Below are 21004 nucleotides of genomic sequence, written 5' to 3' on the forward strand. Positions count from 1 at the left end.
AACACCAACATCTACTCTCAGTTATCAAACAGCTTTATGGAACGGGCCAACATGTTCTCACAAAGATAAACATACAAGCACACACTCAGTGTTTCAGGGGGAGGAGGCTGATTTCACTGAGTCCCAGCAAGTGATATTTTATTGGAAATGGGACACTGCTTCCTGCTAACACACACACACACACACACACACACACACTACATCCATGTCATTAAAACATGTGAGAACACCTGGATCCCGACAGGTTTTTCTGAACATACAAACACAAAGGAGTCTCAGCAGGATGGTGACGAGTGCTGTGCCTGAAATGAGCTGTGGAGATTCACGTGGAGATGAAGATGGAAATCTAATCATGAATGTGAGAAGACAGAAAATTACTAAAGTAGAGATTTTTGTTTTTTGCCTTTAAGGTAAAACTGCTTTAAATTTTAGCTTTCGGGTCAAACTTAAATACAGGTTTGCTAAAGAAATTCTACACAAAGCCTCATTTGTAAAAGTCATTTTACAACGTAATGTCAGAGCAGACCGACTTCCATTAATAACACAAGGTTAAATCTGTTTTCCTAGTTCCTTAAGTGTCGCGACAATCCTTTAATTTTAGTAAGAAAACCCAAAATCCAAGCTTAGAACATTTTCCTCTAAGAACTACTGATTCTGTGCAAAATTACACGACACTGAAATAGGTGTTAGAGCTTGAAGTGAAACAGTTTATCGAAATATGATGAAAAAATGACACAAAGTTCTATTGTTGCAAGAATGGACTCCATCACCAAAGCTTTCACTTGATGAGTCTTTGTCATAATTATTTTACACACAAGACCAGTTTCCACCAATAAAAATTGTTAACTAATTTCCTCAAATGTGATTAAAATTTATGAGGGAAAGGGAGCTTAATTTGAGGACCCCTTTAATTTTAAAACCTCACACCCAAAAAGTTGCTTTAAGGAGTAAAAGTGCTCATTTTACCTCTAACTTAATATTAAATGTTATGTTTTCCCTTTATTAACATATTTCATAAGCCAATATTACAGGGGAGCAACTTCTCTTAACCGAAACTGGCTTAATCATTTCCTAAATTCCTCAAGTGTCAGTACGATTCTTTAAATTTACCAAGGAAACCGCAAACACGTAAACCGAAGAGCATTTCAGGCCCAAACCTCAAAGTACCAGAGATGTAAACGGGACTGCAGCCTTAGAATGAACAGATTCATAAAAAACACGGTGACCTTTCACGCTGAAAGTAACACAAATGACGTTTAAAACGTGAGACGCTGCCAAACCAAACTCCAACAACAAAAACAGCCATTTGCACATTTTCTCGGTTGTCGACCCTTAAAATTAGATTGTAGAACAAAACTGGGGGCATTTCTTTTTAAATGTCTGCGTGATCTTTAATTCGGCATTGGTCTTACAATAAATAAAGCGCGCGATCACCCGTAGTTTTCATTTGATTGTCACAGCAATCAGCTGTTTTGAAGCGTTAATGGAAACTGTCTGAGGCTCACAGCTTAAAGTGATGAATTGATTGTCTGGTGCTGATACGTTTTTAAACTGTAGCTACGAATGAGAAGGTGGCGCAGTTAACCTGCCACAGCCACCAACAATCGACACCTTAAATTGGCTGTTTTTTAAATTAAGTTTGGCCTACAGACCCATCTCCCTGACGAAAGCGGGCAAACTATTGACGGGAAAGCCAAAACAACAGGCAGCAGCTGCAGCATCCTCTCCGTGGCTGCCATGCGGCTTCCTTCGGCTCATTCCCCGAAAACACGCGTGTAAAAATCGGATTAAAGCGCCTCGTGAAGGGCACATCAGTCAAACCCACCGCCTGCAGCTGCTGCTGATCGGCCGCCTTCCCGACCAGCGGCGGCGGGTCGCCCCTCTTCTGCAGCCCCTTCCGCGGGTGCTCCCTGTCGGCTTTGTTGAACCCCCCGGTCCGGTCCTCTCTCTTCTCCCGGCTCCTGGCGCCTCCGTCCCCGCCGGTGGAGTCCAGGCTGCTGAAGTTCCACACGATGAGAGTCTGGACCAGCAGGACGGCCAGAGCGGCGACCAGCAGCAGCGCGGACCTGGAGCGCCGGGCCAGCCTGCGGGCGCACGGGTTACCGTTCATCTTCTCCTCCTCCCTCCCTCCGGGTCAGACTCAGACTGAGAGCTCCATCCGCTAAACGCCGACAGCGGGGTGTGAATGCTCCCCTCCGCGGCCACAGAGCTGCTACTGGCTGGCAGAGAGGAGGAGGAGGAGGGAATTTGGCACAGACTCGAAATGAGGAGAGAGTTTTGGAGGCGGTGGAGAGGACGCAGAGGCCCTCATGCGGCCATTTAACGTCAGTAGTTCAGAGAAAGTCTGAGATTCCCCGAATGCGCCAGTGAACGACTCAGGAAATCCTCTGTGGATACATCTCTGACTCCCCCATCCAGTAGCTGCACCCTTACATGCTGCAGTGAAATAACAAAGTTTTACAGTAAAATGTCTGTAATGTTCTGGATATACAAATATCTTAATAATAAATATATTAGAGCTGTTTCTGATATCTTGTAACGTTGTAATATATCGTGTATATACAGCCTGTTGCTGTTCTTATTGTCTTGGACCGACTGTAACCACATAATTTCCTCTGGGATTAATAAAATGTTCTGAATCTGATTGTGAAGCGACACCTCTGCAGGGCCGGAGCTGCATTTCTGTAGACAGGAGCAGAAAGGTGTTGTTGGGCCCCTCCTCCCCCCATGAAACCACACACTCGGAAAATTATAAATTAATTTTTTTTTTTTACTTTTCGAGGAAAAATACCAACAACTTTGCCTGAATTGTAATGCTGTGTGATACTGCAAACATTGGAATCAATGTGATAGCAAATAAATAAAACGCTGCTGATACCAACAGAAACCTATAAAGGGAGCTTTATGGAGGAGAGTGTTTCATGATTTATGAGGTGAATCATCAACACATTTGAATGATCACTAAATCACTGTGATTTTCTCTTTCTGCCATAAATAACACAGTGAACACATCTTTCAGCTTTCATGTACATAATTAAACAGATTGTTTGAGACCTGGAACAGAAATCCACCACCACCACCCAGGACCTGAAGTGGGAGCCCACCATCACCTCCGTCATAAACAAAGCCCAGCAGAGGATCTACTTCCTGAGGCAGCTGAAGAAATTCAACCTGCCAACACGGACGATGATGCAATTCTACACCGCAATCATCGAGTCCATCCTCACCTCCTCCATCACCGTGTGGTACGCTGGAGCCACTATCAGGGACAAACAGAGACTGCAGCGTGTTGTGCGCTCTGCTGAGAAGGTGATTGGCTGCAGACTCCCATCTCTGCAGGACCTGTACACCTCCAGGACACTGGGGCGTGCAGCTCGGAGCACAGCTGACCCATCTCACCCCGGACACAGTCTGTTTGACCTGCTCCCCTCAGGCAGGAGGCTCCGGTCCATTCGCACCAGAACCGCCATAAGAACAGTTTCTTCCCCTCTGCTGTTGGACTCATGAACAACAACCGTATGACTGTTCGCACCACTAACACATGACACCACACTGTTCACTGCATCATTGCATTTTTGCACTGATCACCACCTGCACTCATGTATATATCTATCTACTTAGCACTTTTAATTTTAATTTTTATGTTTATTTAAGCGTTTATGACAGTATGTTTGCACTAAGTACCGCAGCAATTTCCTAATGTTGTAAACCTGCTCAACATTTGGCAATAAAACCCTTTCTGATTCTGATTCTGATTCTGAAATGTGTTTGTGTCTAAAACACTTTAGGCCAACTTCTGTTGTTTATTGTGACATTTTTCACGGTTCCTGTTTGACGTCTATTGTTTTTTACTTAAAACATAATGGATCATTTTCAGTGCTGAACTTAGACGATAGAAACAAAGTATCGATCCAACACTGAAAGCCGTGTGGCTGCTGATAACATCGATATGAACATTTTGCCTCATTTTCTCTGTTTCTGTCACCGTGATCACACTGGAGTTTTTTCACTGCTGTTCCACAGTTTTCTTTTACAGGGCAGCCCCAGTACAGTTGGTCAAATTTTGTTTTTTAATGAACATATAGTAGGAGTCAAACCTGATTTTCGACATGATATTTAAGTAATATTTGTTACCGCTTTCATTGTCTGAGTGCCAGCATGTTCAACCTAAACATAGCCCCACCTGCAGTTTTCTCTGGTTCACATTTGGCCTTGACTGAGGATTTAGGCACATGTGAATCATTTATGGATCAATTGTGTGGTGACATCTGGACCACATCTGGATTCAGCAAAAATGAATTATTATCAGGACATCCTTTCCTTCTCACAGTAACCCTGACAGGCACATGACAGTGGTTATCAACTCTGTAGGTTACCAGGGTCTCTAGCTATTAAAAAAAGAGAAGATGTTGACTTCACATGAACGATCACAAACAGCCTCCTCTAGCAGCAAAATTACAATTAAAAAACACTTTTTCTTTTTAGGGAAAGGCTGTATAACTATTGTAAATGACCACGGCAGACCCGGTGACATTAACATGCTTTGCAGCATTCTTTATTAGCACACACTGTTGCTGTTCACAATACACACAGAGCTCACCAGTACCACAACAACACCCCCAACCAGAGAACCCAGTGCAATATTTAAGGCGTGATTGCGGATGCCGTGCAGGTGGGTCCGCCTTCCCTGCATGGCACCACAGGCCACGCCCCGCCACAACTATGTATCTTTGTGGTCTCCTGTCAAAAACATGGATGTGGGACCTGCTGTTCTGCTAACCGCACCTCGTGAATACAGTGACGCGTGACTTACAAGAAAATGTACGAGACCTGAAACAAAAGTGAAACTTGGATTTAAAACCGGTTGAACAAGCTAACAGGTGGCTGTTCCTGAGAAACAAAACAACGGCCGATGATTTTTATTCCCCGTCCTCCCTTTAGATCTGCGTCTCCTGCTCTCTAGTGTTCGTCACCTTCAAGAAGAAACAACATTTTTTAAAGTGCATTTATTGGGTGTATTTGGCGATTGAAGAATAGTCCATGTCTTTGCCTCGAGGTTACTTTTGCAGTTTGCTGTGGGTTATTATCCACTTACACTGTGAAGCTCTGCCTGATCAGTTTCACAGCATTTGTCACATCACAGTTCATCCTGCTGCCACGATCAGCCATCACAGCAATGACCTCGTTCTACTGGCGGGCCTACAAGCTCCTGCCCTAACGTTGCTTTCACCATGTTTGATGGATGATGCGCATGCTTCTGTCTTTCTCCATACCTTTCTCTTCACATCAGTTTCATCTTGTTTCCATCTGTTTAAGTATTATTTCTCTTTTAGATGTTTTCTGACTGATTCTGGAATGAACTCCAGATCTTTTAATCATTTAATTTGTCATGATGGAGCAGGCCTAACCTGGCAGTGAAACTGTTCCTCCACCACTATCTGTTTTGGGCCTCTAAAAAAGGGGGACTGTGTATAAAGATAACTGTCATTCCTAAGCAGTTAATACGATACTTCTGTTAACCTCCTTGAATTAAAGCTGAAGGTGTGCACTTTAATTTTACTCAGATCTTGATTTTTAAAAATCTTGACTGGATTTAAAATCCACTGTGGTCGTGTACAGTCCAGGGCTGACAGTATGTCAGCCATATTCCCATAAGATGTTTTATGTGATGAGAAATGTAAGAGAGGACACAGCAGAGCGATGGAAACTTTAATACTGGTAGGAATGTAGTTGGACAGGTGATTCCCGTTTGCACATTTCCTTCTGATATTTCTGACTGCCTGTAATTCGTCTTACAGATCTATAGGAAAATATACATTTTGAAAAGGCAAATTTGTGCTGATCATAAATCTTTCGTGGAGGAAAAGAAAGTTCTCGTAGGCCCGTTTTGTCTGATAGGCCCTGGGTGGTGTGCAGCTGGTTCTCAGGACTGAAACCTATGATAACTCCTGTACGGACCACTCCCAATAAATAACATCATCTACAATCTAAAGTGAAGGACGTAACAATGTGCAGAATGTGAAACAGCTGATAGAAGGATTTCTATTGATGGTACTTCCTCCTGAAGACTGAACATTGTTATTTAAACGAAGCAGACTGAGACACAGACCGCACTTTTGACTGAACCTGGAGAGAGGTACGTGAACTCAGCTAATACACTTTTCATTTTTCCTCAAAGTCTAGATTTTCACAGATACTTCTGTGTACATAAAGTGCTAATTAAAGTCCAGTTAGCTGCTTATTGACTAATCAGTTTGTGACTCTTTCAGATGAATTGTTTATTTCTAGAGTTTCAGTCATTATTTAGAGATTATCAGAGCACAGAAACAACATTAGTGAAGGTTACCAATGACCCTCTGAAAGCCTCTGACAGCGCACTCTCTGGACCTGTCCTAGGCAGCGTTCAGTACCAGTGACCATAATATTCTTCTGCAGACAGTCGAGTACTTTGTACTGTGGGTGTTGGTACTGAAGAAATGCAATGCACCTGTTTGGATCATTTCTAATAGGTTCTAGTAGATTCTAGTAATTTTTCATGTAAATATTCTCGTCTGTCTTCTTCACCCACAAAACTCAGTCGCAGAGATGCACGTGGTTCTTGGGTTGGGACCAGTGCTTTTTATTTTATACACACTTTCCATAAGTGCTGCTTATTACAATAATACATACGACATACCCAGGCCTGTAGATGAACACTATTTTTTCTGCTTCTAAATTCTGATTTAACTGTTATTGTACTTCCTGTGAATAACCCTCAGAAACCTGGTGTCTAAGCAGATACTGACTGGATGGTATTACCTTGGCCTCCAGTGAGGCTCCACTTAGGTCTCATCTTTATCTGCATTAAGATAACAATACTTACAGCCATAAATAGAAGTATTGGTATCTACCCAACTGTGTTAAATAATATATAGAATATATTCATCTTATGATATTTTAAAATTGGGGGGACAGTTGTTGGATTTATTGAGATTTGCATTTTATTATTATTATTATTATTATTATTATTATTATTATTATTATTATATATTTTATCATTATTTTCTGTTGGCTTTATGTTGACATCATAAAGCCAAACTGAAATGAGTCAAGTGTTTTTGTCTCTGTCTTTTTAAGATTCATGTTTTCCATTTTTTTTCTTAGTATATTATTGTATATGTGGATTTTTATTCCATATGTTTGGACTGGAAATTATTTAAGATTAACTTTACTTAAAAATGAATTTAAAGTAAATTCAAATTGCTTTTCTGGACACACCTTTAAATTACTTGACATATAATAATAATAATAATAATAATAATAATAATAATAATAATAATAATAATAATAATAATAATAATAATAATAATAATAAGCCTTTTTGAACGGTAACCATTACCCTGTTTTTGTCTGAATTTGATGATGTCCTCATCACAATAATTCTTCTTCCTGCAGGGACACTGACACCGATATCAGAAAATAAAAAATGAGCATTGAGTGGGCTGAAAATGACGGTCTTCCTTCTGGGGTAGTTCGAGTGGACTGTGAAGGACCAGTAGATGGTAAAATCTATGTCATGTACCATGGCACAAAAAGGGCGAATGTTTCATCGATCCAGAAGTCAGGTTTTCGTCAGTCTTCAGGCGGGATGCTCGGTCGGGGCGTTTACCTCAGCAGAGACCTGGAGAAAGCGAGTTGCTATCCCAAAGATCACCCTGAGCATGACAGGGTTGTCATTAAGGTTAGGGTCAACGTGGGAAAAGTGAAGGCCATCAATCGTCAGAACCACCCACTTCAGAAGACCTGGCATGACCACGGATACGACACCGCCTGGGTGCCACCCGGCTGTGGGATGGTATCGAGCGGCCGGGAGGAGAATTGTGTCTGGGATCCCGAGCGAATCACAATCATTGAGACCATCAAACCAAAACCTGTCAGGGATCCTCGAGCTGGTTCAAGACCGATCTCGATGAGAGAATTAACTTACTCACTCCCAGACCTCCCACAGCATAATCCCTACTCATATGATTATGATTATGATGATGATTATGATGCATGGTGTGCATGGATGCACTACAGGTAAATTCCACAAGCAGTTATTGTTGTATTTTGCATATTTGGAAGCGTTTTATATATTTTGATGTAAAAAAAAAGACATTGAGTTTTGTATGTGTCATTGTAGTCCAGCAGGATTTCAGGCCGTGGGGTGGAGCGCACCAATGCCAGACAGCAATTCTGATACTGAAGGCGGTCGTGCTGGTCGTGGTGGTGCTGGCCGTGGTGGTGCTGGTGGTGCTGGTGGTGGTGGTGCTAGTGGTGCTGGCCGTGGTAGTGCTGGCCGTGGTCGTGCTGGCCGTGGTCGTGCTGGCCGTGGTGGTGCTGGTGGTGCTGGTGGTGGTGGTGCTAGTGGTGCTGGCCGTGGTGGTGCTGGTGGTGCTGGTGGTGGTGGTGCTAGTGGTGCTGGCCGTGGTGGTGCTGGCCGTGGTGGTGCTGGTCGTGCTGGCCGTGCTGGTCGTGGTGGTGCTGGCCGTGGTGGTGCTGGTCGTGGTGGTGCTGGCCGTGGTGGTGCTGGTGGTGCTGGCCGTGGCCGTGCTGGCCGTGGTCGTGCTGGTCATAAAGACTGAGCTTGGTTCATGTAGCCTTTGAACGACACTTATTTTGTTTTATGTGTTTCTTTCTTTTGGGGTAAAATACAGGCTTATGTGTCTTTTTTGTTTTTTTTAAATAAAACCTTTATTCTATTGTCAACTTTGCCTCCCTGTCTCCTTTTTCAAACTGGATATTGTTATCTCGGTAACATCAGTTCAATATTTATTCATATTAAAGCCTTTTTAGTGTAAGGTAGAGCCTACTATCTTAGTGAGAAGACCCCATCACTGAAGCAGGACTTGGTGACAGTGGGAAGGAAAAAGTTCTAATTGGAACAGACTTTTCATACTTTATTCAAAAAGATAAACGTTCATATATTCATTAACAGTAAAGTGCCTAAATGCACTGAATCCTCCCAAGTGATTGGCTGATTAAACAGTTTTGCTAACAAGCAGATGAACAGCTGTACAAGATGAATTGTGGGTGAGTGTTCACTTTGCTGTGACACCAGCTTATCTGGTCAGACGCTGTATAAGTTGGTAACACAAAATGTTTATAAAAATGCATAAAATTAAAATAGTTGGAGACGTGAGCACCACAGAGATGACAAAACTAAAAAATATAATGATCTTAAAAAATGTAAAACCATAAAAAAGCAACAAAGATGTACAAAAATCCAAGCAAAACAACACAAAAAGGGAAAAATTGCCTATAAAGATTTTTTTAATAGCACAGAGGACATAAAATAGCCCCCAAAAAACAAAAGGGGGATTGTAGGGGATCTTGCTCTTTTTAGGAGGCATGGATTTGCTTTTTTTAAACTGCTGAGGATCTTGGCTGACATACCAAATTTCCTCGGCCTCCTCAGGAAATACAGCCGCTGCTGAGCCTTCTTGACCAGCTGTGTGGTGGTCAGTGTCCAGGTGAGGTCCTCACTGATGTAGACGCCCAGGTACTGCTGCTCACCCTCTGCACTTCAAGGCCCCGGATAAACAGCAGCTGGTGAGGCCTCCTCTTCTTCCTCGTGTCCACTATCATCTTCTTTGTCTTGTCAGTGTTGAGGGTGAAGATGTTGTCTTCACACCATGACATCAGCGGCTTCGTCCCCTCCAGTGACGCGACCGATCACTGCGAACTAGAGGATGGGACTTTCTTGTAGCTCTTGATAAAACTTGGGCTGTTCTGTTTGTTTTTTTCAAATGTCTGAGTTGTTTGATGAGTGGACATGCTGCAAATCAATTTCCCATTGGAGACAATAAAATTATCACTGACCATTGTTATCAGCTCTATACGCTGACTCAGGGTTTCCCAGAAGCAGTGTACACATCATATGACCGATCACATGCCTGGTCTGCCAACAACAGGACAAAGTTATCAATCAAAAAAACTATTTTTTTGTAAAAAACAAAACAAAAACAACAACAACAACAAAACAAAAGCAGTATAAACGTTTGTGCCCTCTTGGGGAAAGTAAAACAATGAAACTTTCAGCTGAGTCTGCCACTCTTAAGCGACACCATCCAGTCTGCCTGAAAGTGAAAGACAAAGAAATCTGCAACAGAAAAAGTTAAACATGGATTTACAGCAGGTCCAACGACATGACAGGTAGCTTATTGTTAAGCAACGAAACAAACACAGTTATTTATTCCCTTCCACCCTCTGTTTGTTCTAAATATTTTATGGAGATACAATGGTAATAACTAATTCACACACTGACTGTGGAGTCAAGAGCCACGCACATCAAAATAAAGAATTCTGTGCTTAAATAATAATTTGTAGAATAAATTCTGCACTTGTAAATCCATTTTTGAATTCCACTTTAATAAACTTCATTTCAAACCACTCTCAGACATCCTTCTTTCAGTTTTGTTTCACGTGCTGTTGTTAAGTCGCTTTAGGCTATACAATATTTACTGGGTGTGGTCCTAAAGTGACTTAACAACAGAAGGTGAAACAAAACTGAAAGAAGGATGTTTTTTTTTAAACAGAGCGAGTGAAACACAGGCGAGTTATTGATTCCCTTTCCACCCTTTCTTTGTTCTAGGTTACATTGGTCTTCCTCACCTGGACCACCTTGGAGGGAACTTAGAGCATTTTTTAGTTGATTACGTAATTCATCAGGTTGTATGTGAGGAGCAGCATTTTGAATTCTGGATTTAACAGGAAGCCAAAACAGGAGAAATATGCTCTCTCCTTCTAGTCCCTGTCAGGACTCTTGCTGCAGCATTTTGGATTAACTGAAGGCTTTTCAGGGAGTTTTTAGGACTTCCTGATAATAATGAATTACAGTCGTCCAGCCTGGAAGTAATAAATGCATGAACTAGTTTTTCAGCGTCACTCTGAGACAGGATATTTCTAACTTTAGAGATGTTGCACAAATGGAAGAAAGCAGTCTTACATATTTGTTTAATATGTGCGTTGAAGGACATATCCTGGTCAAAAATGACTCCAAGGTTCCTCACAGTGTTACTGGAGGCCAAGGTAATGCCATCCAGAGGAAGAATCTGCTTAGATACCATATTTCTAAGCTTTTCAGGGCCGAGTACAATAACCTCAGTTTGATCTGAATTAAACTTTTAGCTCTTTTTCACGAGTACCTACTTGGCTCGACTTGACTCGGTTCCGGTCATGTTGATGTAATTTCTGTGCGACATGAACACAACAACAGCACGTTGAGCTGATGGTAAACCTGCTGCTCAGTCTGGGCCTTCTTGTCAGACTCGGGACCACAGTGTTGTTTTTTCTGGACACATTTCCCCCGTTGCAAGGTTTCAAAATGGCAGTTTAGATTTAGGAGAAGCTCTCAAGACTCATCGAGTGACACCACTGACTAGCCAGTCGGTGACATGCCGTCTGGTGACGTCACATTTTCGTATCACCTGGATCCCCAGCCGAGTAGGTACTAACAGTAGGTCCCAGGCACTACCACCTAATAGAAAACCCCAAAAATGAGTCGAGGTGTGCAGAGCCGACTCGAGTAGGTAGTGGGAAATGGTTATTAGTTACAGCACTTTCAGAAAGACGTCTGCTGTAATGAACTGTATACCCCACAGCTGTATAATCCATTATCGTAAATTTAAGTAATGATAAGACAAAAGAAGACTGTTTAATGTTCAGTTTCTGTCGGAACAAATGTGTGACTAAAGACACTGATGGGCTTTTATATTTTGAGAGAAGTCAATTTAGTGTAACAATAGATTCAGGCTGTCGTTTTCAGCATCTGCAGCTTTACATAAATGCAAAGTTAGCAGCAGCCTTAGAGCCACAGCAGGAGCTAGGAATATGGGAAATATATCAGCCAAATTCCCGTAAACGTTCACTGGTCCAAACGAAAGTCAGTCTGCAGCAGAACAATGGAAACATTTGCAAATACAGCAGGAATCTGACTGGACGGGCATTTCCTGTTACGTGTTTCTGTTATATAACTCATCTGCATCTGAACAAGAGCATAAAATTATAAATATTAAGGGGACAAATTTCCTTTAATATCACAAAACTTTTATGGAGGAAAATTGGAAAGTGCCAAAAGTTTCTTTCTGGCTGAAAACACCTGATCTGTGTGTTGCTGGGTGGCAGGAGTGAAACCTAACTCACACTCTGACCACACCTAGTGCATATTGTCTGTAACCTAAAGACGAGGACGAGCAACAGCACATGAAACAAAACTGAAAGAAAGACGTCTACTGTTAAAAGAAGCAGAGTGAGGCACGGACTCCATTCTTGGATCAACCTGCAGAGAGGTACGTGGACTCAAACAAAGTCTGAATGTTTACAGTGAATGTTGTCTGTGTGTTTGAGGACATATTTAGACGCCGCTGTGAACTTCCTGACTAATAAAAGCAGATTTATGCCAGTTTAATCAGGACTAAACGATCCAATGAGAAGCTGCAGAAAAATGTAACTCATCAAACCTGAGCTGGTTTTAAATTGTACTTAATGGAAAACTTTGCAATGAGTTCAGTGTTCGAAAACTGTCATTTAAAAATGTATGATTGTGTCCAGACTTTTACACCTGTTATATTTACATTTTTGCCATAAAAACATTACAATATTTTGGTATCAGCTGCTCAACTTTAAGGTCACACTGTTTTAAATTTATTTGTATTTTTACTTTGCGTTAATCAAAGTAATTTGGTTCTTAGCAGGTCCTAAAATGATTTATAGCCTCAGATGAACAGAAAATTAAGTGAGACTGCACAGTGTGGAAATCTAACTACACTCTATCATTCAGGAGCTTTTTGAGGGGTCAGAGGTCAGACTGTCATTTATTCTGCACTTGATAAGGTTCAAGCACAGCTTTTAATGCACAGGCTTTTGGATCGGTGTGACTCGAGTAAAAATCTTTCTGGATGACTTCCTAACTAACAGGAGTAAACAGTGTTGTGTCTGAGCAGGTTGTGACATCGACTGGTTCAGCAGGATGTTGTGTCCCCTGCTGTTGGTGATTCTGTACACAAACCTGTGTCGGAGCACATCTGACAGTAAAACCATTTGAAAGTATGCAAATAACACGGTTATTGTTGGGTGTTTGCACGGCAGCAAAAACCAGCCACGGACTTGTTGTTGAGCCCTGATCACTGATCTCCAGCTGTTTGTTTTTAGAGAGAAGAGGCTTCGTCCTCTTTTTCTAATTGTACTGTCATGAACTTTAACCTTTAACATGCTAACTCAGGCCTGTAGAGTCACATGGGGTGAATTTGTTTGGACGTTCACTGAGGAAAATTCTTAATTTTATAGCTAATCTTATCTGTTTTGTCTTATTGGCACTGATGTCCTCAGGTCAGTAACCCTTTTTCTCCTGCAGGGACACTGACACCAACATCTGGATCTGAAAAATGAGCTTCCAGTGGGCTGAAGATGACTTTTTGCCTCCAGGCGTGGTTCGAATGGACCGTGAAGGACCAAGAGATGGTAGAACCTACGTCATGTACCACGGGACCACCAGTAATAGTGCTCGATTGATCTTGGCTTCAGGTTTTCGTCAGTCTTCAGTTGGGATGCTCGGTCCAGGGGTCTACCTCAGCAGAGACCTGGAGAAAGCGAGTCGCTATCCCATCGATCATCCTGTGCATGACAAGGTTGTCATTAAGGTTAAGGTCAAAGTGGGAAAGGTTAAAGCCATAGATCGTCAGAACCACCCACTTCAGAAGACCTGGCATGACCACGGATACGACACCGCCTGGGTGCCGCCCGGCTGCGGGATGGTGAAGAGCGGCCTGGAGGAGAATTGTGTCTGGGACCCGAGTCGAATCTCAATCATCGGCACCATCAAACCAAAACCTGTCCAGGATGCTGGAGGCAGCGCGTGGGGCTATAGGTGAACTCAGAGCAGGTTCTGATTATTTTGTACGTTCAAATGTATTTTTATATATTTGAATAAGAAATCATAAATTGACATATTTTGTAACCATGTCAGTGTAACCTGAAAAATAAACGTGCCATAGAAATGACTTTACTGTGTTCATTGCAATATTCATATGTAAATAATTAATTATTCCATATTTGTCTGCATAAAAAACACCGAAAACACATCAGACGTCTAAACTGAGACATTTTACTGTTTAATTTAAAAAAAATTGTTGGAATTTGATGACAACAACACATCTAAAAACAACTGGGATGGAGGAAACAAAGGCCTGGAAAAATAAATGGTGCTAAAGAGAAACAACAAGAGCAACAGTTTGCAGCTGAGAGTTGCAGTGGATCTAAGGAGCAGATTTGCTGGTTCATGAAAAAAAACGTGGCCACCAGGGGGCACTGGTTAGAATGAAACTCCTTTATTGAAATTGCACTGACACCATGCTTTATACTGTGTAAATATACAGTATGCAGTTGGTATAAAGTTGGAATTCAGTGAATTAATCATCATCAGCTTAAATGCAAATTCTTCTGCTACACTTGAAGTAACCTAAATCTGACCATGAGCACCAGAGCCACTGTGCACCAGCACAACAGTGTTTTACTTTGAATTCTCAACATTAAAGCAAACTAAGCTGTTTGTCCTCCACAAACCTGCTCTGTATTTTCATGCAACATTTGAATAATACAAAGTCAGTATAGCTTAGTTTGTTTCACAGGACAAGATATAAAAATCTGAATTTTTCAAAACACATCATATACAAATCCAATGTGATTAATATGATGACATCACATATAAGCTTTAAATCTGCACTTTATCAAGTGCAGTCCGCACCTTTAAATCTAACCTCTCTTCTTCACACACACTGTGAGACAAACTGCACAGTGTGTGTTACTTTGTGTGTTTACTTTGCAAACACAAACAGTAAACAGTTTGTGTGTTTGCTGATGTTTGATGAGCTGATAGAAAAGTCACTCCCTTTATGCTCGCTGCTCTTAGTAGAGCTGGATGCCACCAACAATCTCCAGTTTTGATTGGCTGTCATTTAACAGCAGATTTTGCCTATGGGAGGAGGCTGCCCTTCATCTCATAAAGATTCATAGAAGTAAAATAATCCTCCTCAATCTAAAACTGTGAATACTTTGAATATGTCATCATGTGCAGTACACATATCATCAGAAGAGTCAGAGAAATCCTGGATGTATATGAAAGACCTGTGAAAAACATCTTTGGCAGTATTTGAGAAGCACTCAGACTTTAAATTCAGGATTATTTAACTCTGATAAGATTAAAGCTGAGACTTGGCACTTTAAAACTATCTCTACTTTTAAGATTAGGCTTCAAACTTTCCTTTTTGCTAAAGCATATAGTTAGGGCTGGACCAGGTGACCCTGAATCCTCCCTTAGTTATGCTGCAATAGATGTAGGCTGCCGGGGGATTCCCATGATGCATTGAGTTTTTCCTTTCCAGTCACCTTTCTCACTCACTATGTGTTAACAGACCTCTCTGCATTGAATCATATCTGTTATTAATCTCTGTCTCTCTTCCACAGCATGTCTTTATCCTGTCTTCCTTCTCTCACCCCAACCAATCACAGCAGATGGCCCCGCCCCTCCCTGAGCCTGGTTCTGCTGGAGGTTTCTTCCTGTTAAAAGGGAGTTTTTCCTTCCCACTGTCGCCAAAGTGCTGCTCATAGGGGTTCATATGATTGTTGGGTTTTTCTCTGTATGTATGAAGCGCCTTGAGGCGACTTTTGTTGTGATTTGGCGCTATATAAATAAAATTGAATTGAATTGAATTAACGGAGCATCCATTATTTTATTTCCTGCTGAATGTGCTGAAAGTGAAACAGCTGCTGTGTGGATGTGATCAGACGTATTTCTGATTTATTCTGTGTAAACATAGAATAAATGAATAACATAATATTAATGAGTAGATTCATAAAGAGCCTGTGAGTGATTAACAAGTTCATCCATGTGGCAGTGATTACTGTGGAGCCACAGCGCCCCCTGGATATGACAGCAGGCATTACTCAGTGTTCTTAATCAGGAGACACACTCAAAAAATAAAATGTAAAAAAACAACAGCAACAAAAAAAAAACATAAAACATTTAAATAACACTCAAAAAACAAATATGCAAAAAAAAAAAAAGTAAAAGTATCCAAAAGAAATGTGCAGAATGAAGGAAAATCTAAAGAATTGACACTAAAGTTTATAGAAAATTGACAAACTGACTGCTGGACCCTCAAAGTTAATATGGGCGGTTCTTCATATACAGGAGACACATCCAGCTATTTCATATCCAGCTCTGAGCCACTGCCTTAAGAGGTGGTCAGGAAACTATTAACAAGCAGCAGGTTGATCAGTCCAGGTGTGCAGGCCGAGGGTGGGAACCGTGATGAACTCCGCCCAGGCGGACAAAGACAGGAGAGACAAAGACAGAGAGAGAAAAGCAATATCAAAACATGTGGCCAAGAGTGAGCGAGCTGAGAGACACAGGGACCATGACACTGACCAATAAGACCGGACTGGGTAACCTGGTTAAAGTGGCTGGTCAGACTTCAGGGAGGTGTCAGGTCCAGCTTTTGGACTTTTATAACAGGCAGGTGCTGAGGAAGGCGACCTCTGTCATGTTAAGTTAAAACAAACCGTCTCTTTAGAGATTTTCAGCTGCTTCCTTCAGGTGTGAAGTGCCTGCAGAGAAAACCACGAGACATAGTGTCTTCATACCTGCTGCTATTATCATGCTTAACAACACTAAACCATAACTGTTGTTGCCGACACTGTCACACGCGGCACTTTCTTGCAGCTCTTGATAAAACTTGGGCTGTTCTGTTTGTTTTTCTTAAATGTCTGAGTTGTTTGATGAGTGGACATGCTGCAAATCAATTTCCCATTGGGGACAATAAAATGACCACTGACCAGGGTTTCCAGTTGTCAAGACATTTATTCTAAAGACACTTCTTCAGCTAAGAAGGTAGAAACACACAGACGCTGCAGCTTTTACTTGCAAGGGCGATCACAGAACGCTCACACCAGAGTGGGGGCCCTGTGATGTGCGCTTTGTTCCTGCACTTGCCTTTATTTATATACAAAAGTAATACAACAGTGAATACGTCTATTCATTAACAGAGGAATGTTAGTATGTAGGGAGTGAAGATAAAAGTGGTTCAGGTGTGTGTGTGTGTGTGTGTGTGTGTGTGTGTGTGTGTGTGTGTGTGTGTGTGTGTGTTATTCTGAAGGACGTGGCCCCTCTTCTTGAAGATAAGAGCATCCATCTCCCCTCTTCCTGGCAGGAGTGAAATGATAACAGCTTGCTCAGCTATTATCACTGTGAGAAAGAATTTATAAAGCAAGTCTTGATTCCAACAGCAGTCATAAAAGGGTCATCATGCAGTATTCTATAATATGCAAACTTATATATCACAAAAAGATTATACTGACTACTAAGTACAATTTTATATTGACACCAGTTATTACAATAACGCAATAAAGTGACACCAGTTAGATTCAAAAGGACCAAAGACGTACAAAAAGAAAGAAAATATCACAACCGCAAAGGTACAAAATTTTAAAAACACGCAAAGATGTAAAAATATCGACACTAAAAAAACAAAGAGGGAAAAATGACTGTCAGGAAATACACAATGGTGTCAAACAGACAGAAGAATGACACAAACACAAACTGGTCACCTTTTACATGTCTGTGCACACAAAACAATGAAAAAATCTAGTTTTAAAAAGATGCTCAGTGACCACAAGAAGATGCAAAGCAACACAACGATGAACAAATGAACTGCAGGACGATAAAAGAGACGTATACAACAACACAAAGAGATCAGCGTCGATGTCTCTGCACACAAACCCTCCTCACTACAGAAAGACATCAATGTGATGATGTTGATCCGTAGAGTCACAGTGATAATGGCAAATATGTCAGCTGTATCCATGTAAGCTGGTTTATGTTGTGCAAACGTAAGTCAGTCTGCAGCAGGACAATGTAACATGTTTCCTTTTGGGTCTTTTGATAACCTGCTGTAGAGCTCATCTGCGTCTGAGCAAGAGCATAAAATTATAAATATCAAAGAGACTAATTTCCTTTAAAACCTTAAATCTTTCATGGAGAAAAACTGGAAAGTACCAAAATTCCTGTTCTGCCAGAAAGTCCCTGATGTGTGTGCTGCTGGATGGCAGGAGTGAAACCTAACTCACACTAAGTACTCCAGGACATGCTGCCTATAACCTAAAGTGAAGGACTTAACAGCACGTGAAACGAAACTGAAAGGAGGATGTCTATTTGTGGTATTTCCTCCTGACGGCTGAGAAGGTCGTTAAAAGAAGCAAAGTGAGACACAGACTCCATTTTTGGATCAGCCTGCAGAGGTACGTGGACTCAGCAAACACACTTTTCTTCTTTTTTCCTTAAAAAGTCTGAATGTTCAAAGTAAACGTTGTCAGTACTGTGTGTATGAGGACATATTTACACTCAGCTGTGAACTTTCCGACTGATAAAAGCAGATTTATGCCAGTTTTATCAGGACTTAATGATGAACTTTTCAACTGTGTGAAAGTTCAGTGAGAAGCTGCACGGAAATGTGATTCAGAAAACCTGAGTTTGAGATTATTGTGAAACAACTTGTGAGGTGATGATTCGTGAAATAAACGTGAACATTAAACAGAACGTCGTCATCAGGCTTTCACAGCTACACGGACAGTGAGCCAATTCAAACTTATTCTATTACATTTTTCTTTAAATATTCATTTTTCCAGTAATAACAGTCAAATTAAGTCAGTAAGAGCCGCTGACCTCTGAGGCCAGAAACTCATCTTTGGCACAGAAAGTTTATATTTTGTTTTTATTTGATCCTGTCTGTCAGCTTTTGCAGTCAGAATTAGAATCTGAACTCACTGTTGTGCCAAATACGTTTTGCTTTTTAAAGATCGGAGGAAATAAAAAGGGGAGAAAATAAGAACATGACAAAGCACAGATAGAAATGCACCATGTATCACCAGCTGCTGCACCTGTGAGAAAAAACAAACATACACTCTCGCCAGTTGATTAGGAACTGCCTTTTTCAGCTAAGAAACATCTCCAAACTGCGAACTTTGCTAAGTCTGAGTTAGAAATGGTTATTCATGCTTTTATTTCTTCTCGCTTAGATTATTGTAACAGCCTTTTTCTTTGTTTGAGCAAAAGGAATCTTGAGCGTCTCCAGTTAGTCCAGAATGCTGCTGCAAGGCTTTTAACTAAGACAGGAAAAAGAGAGCACATTAAACCAGTGTTACGTTCATTACACTGGCTTCCAGTACATTTCAGAATTCATTTTAAAATCTTGGTACTGACTTTTAAAGCTTTGAATTGTGATGCCCCTGCTTACATTTCTGATCTTTTAGAACCCCACGCTCCCTCTCGCAGCCTGAGATCATCTAATCAAAGGCTGTTGGTAGTCCCACGAACTCGTTTTAAGACCAGAGGTGATAGATCTGTTAGAGCGGCGCCCCCAGGTTGTTGAAGTCTCTCCCTCCATCATTACGTTGCCTTGATTGTATTTATTCTTTTAAAAAGCAACTTAAGACTCATTTATTTAGATTGGCTTTTAATTAGATTTGCGCTGTGTTTGATTATTAATGTATTTTATGTATTTCTGTTTTATATTACTGTGAAGCACTTTGTGGTTTTTATCCTGTGAAAAGTGCTACATAAATAAATTGATTTGATTTACAGCACCTGAAACACAAAAGCATGAAAATGCACAGATACATAAATCAACAATCTTCTTGTGAGTGTGTGAGAGAGAGAGAGCGGCATGAGCCAGAAACAGGAGCCCAGCACTCAGCAGAGCGTCCATGTCCACTTTGATAATGAAGTGATAATTCCCAATTTAAGAGATTAAATGTATCTCATATTCTCATATCGTCAGATCTGATGCAACACAACGAAACACAGAACCTGCCTGAACTGGAAAGTATTTAGCATGAACCACTGTTATTTTATAATGAGTTATAAATACTGTAAAAATAATTTTAAACACCTGATTTCTTATAATAAATCCCCATTTAATATAACTAACTCTCTATTTTAAAGTTCAGGCGTCTTGTTCTTGACGCTGTGATGTTCTCATGATTTCAGAGACAATCACACCAACATCCGAATCAGAAAAATGTACTTCCAGTGGGCTGAAGATGACTTCCTGCCTCCGGGGGTGATACGCGTGGATTGTGAAGGGCCGAGAGACGGTACAACCTACGTCATGTACCACGGCACCACCAGCGCGAGAGCTAAAAGTATCCTGATGACAGGTTTTCACCAGTCTCCGGACGGGATGCTCGGTCCGGGGGTCTACCTCAGCAGAGACCTGCAGAAAGCGAGCCGTTATCCCATTGGTCACCCTGAGTATGACAGAGTTGTCATTAAAGTTATTGTCAACGTGGGAAAGGTGATCGTCATCAACTATCAGAACCACCCACTTAAGAAGACCTGGCAATACAACGGCTACAACACCGCCTGGGTGCCGCCCGGCTGCGGGATGGTGAAGAGCGGCCTGGAGGAGAATTGTGTCTGGGACCCGAGTCGAATCTTAATCATCGGCACCATCGAACCAAAACCTGTCCAGGGCGCATGGGGCAGCGCGTGGGGCAGCGCGTGGGGCTATAGGTGAACTCAGAGCAGGTTCTGATTATTTAGTACGTTCAAATGTATTTTTATATATTTGGATAAAATAAACGTGTTCTTCTGTAACCGCGTCGCTGTAACCCGAAGAATAAACGTGTCATTAAATAAGCTGCTCTCTGTGTGTGTTCAACATGATTTTATATACAGTAGAACCAGTTATACATGAAGCCACATGAAACTACAGGTATGTCTTAAAGACATGAAGGCCTGGGCGACCTGTCATTTTCTACTTTTAAATGAAGACGTCTTTAAAACATTTGGCTCTAAAAGTCAGGAACACGGTGTCAGCACAATGAATTAGAGACACTTTCTCTTGTCTTAGTGGACGTATATTAACTTTGTATGACACATTCTTTTGCCAGACATTCTGCAGCTTCGTCCTTGAGCTGCAGAAACAAATGA

General features: G+C 41.4%; 2 protein-coding genes across 2 annotated transcripts in view; one reads left to right on the forward strand and one right to left on the reverse strand.

Annotated features, from left to right (window-relative positions):
• The window catches only part of LOC146519433 (xylosyltransferase 1-like), a 44938-nt gene extending 42558 nt beyond the window's left edge, over nt 1–2380 (reverse strand). The window contains exon 1 of the mRNA XM_085155993.1: nt 1826–2380. Coding sequence (XP_085012119.1) covers nt 1826–2110 — 285 coding nt within the window. The 5' untranslated portion in view covers nt 2111–2380. The remainder of the gene's footprint in view (nt 1–1825) is intronic.
• Nucleotides 2381–7415: 5035 nt separating this feature from the next.
• On the forward strand, nt 7416–20710 carry LOC146519434 (uncharacterized). Its single transcript, XM_085157548.1, has 4 exons — nt 7416–7912; nt 12265–12268; nt 13444–13887; nt 20053–20710. The coding sequence occupies exons 1-4, from the start codon at nt 7466–7468 to the stop codon at nt 20586–20588; spliced, it is 1431 nt and encodes a 476-aa protein (XP_085013674.1). The 5' UTR covers nt 7416–7465; the 3' UTR covers nt 20589–20710.
• Nucleotides 20711–21004: the final 294 nt, after the last annotated feature.

This window comes from Neolamprologus multifasciatus, chromosome 4, assembly GCF_963576455.1.
Source record: "Neolamprologus multifasciatus chromosome 4, fNeoMul1.2, whole genome shotgun sequence".
NCBI classification, from domain to species: domain Eukaryota; kingdom Metazoa; phylum Chordata; class Actinopteri; order Cichliformes; family Cichlidae; genus Neolamprologus; species Neolamprologus multifasciatus.

Excerpts from the sequence above, each read along its gene's own strand:
- LOC146519434 (XM_085157548.1), top strand. The coding sequence starts at position 7,466 with ATGAGCATTGAGTGGGCTGAAAATGACGGTCTTCCTTCTGGGGTAGTT. Across the intron at positions 13,888-20,052 it reads CAGCGCGTGGGGCTATAGGT|ATTTCAGAGACAATCACACC; the intron begins GAACTCAGAGCA and ends GATGTTCTCATG.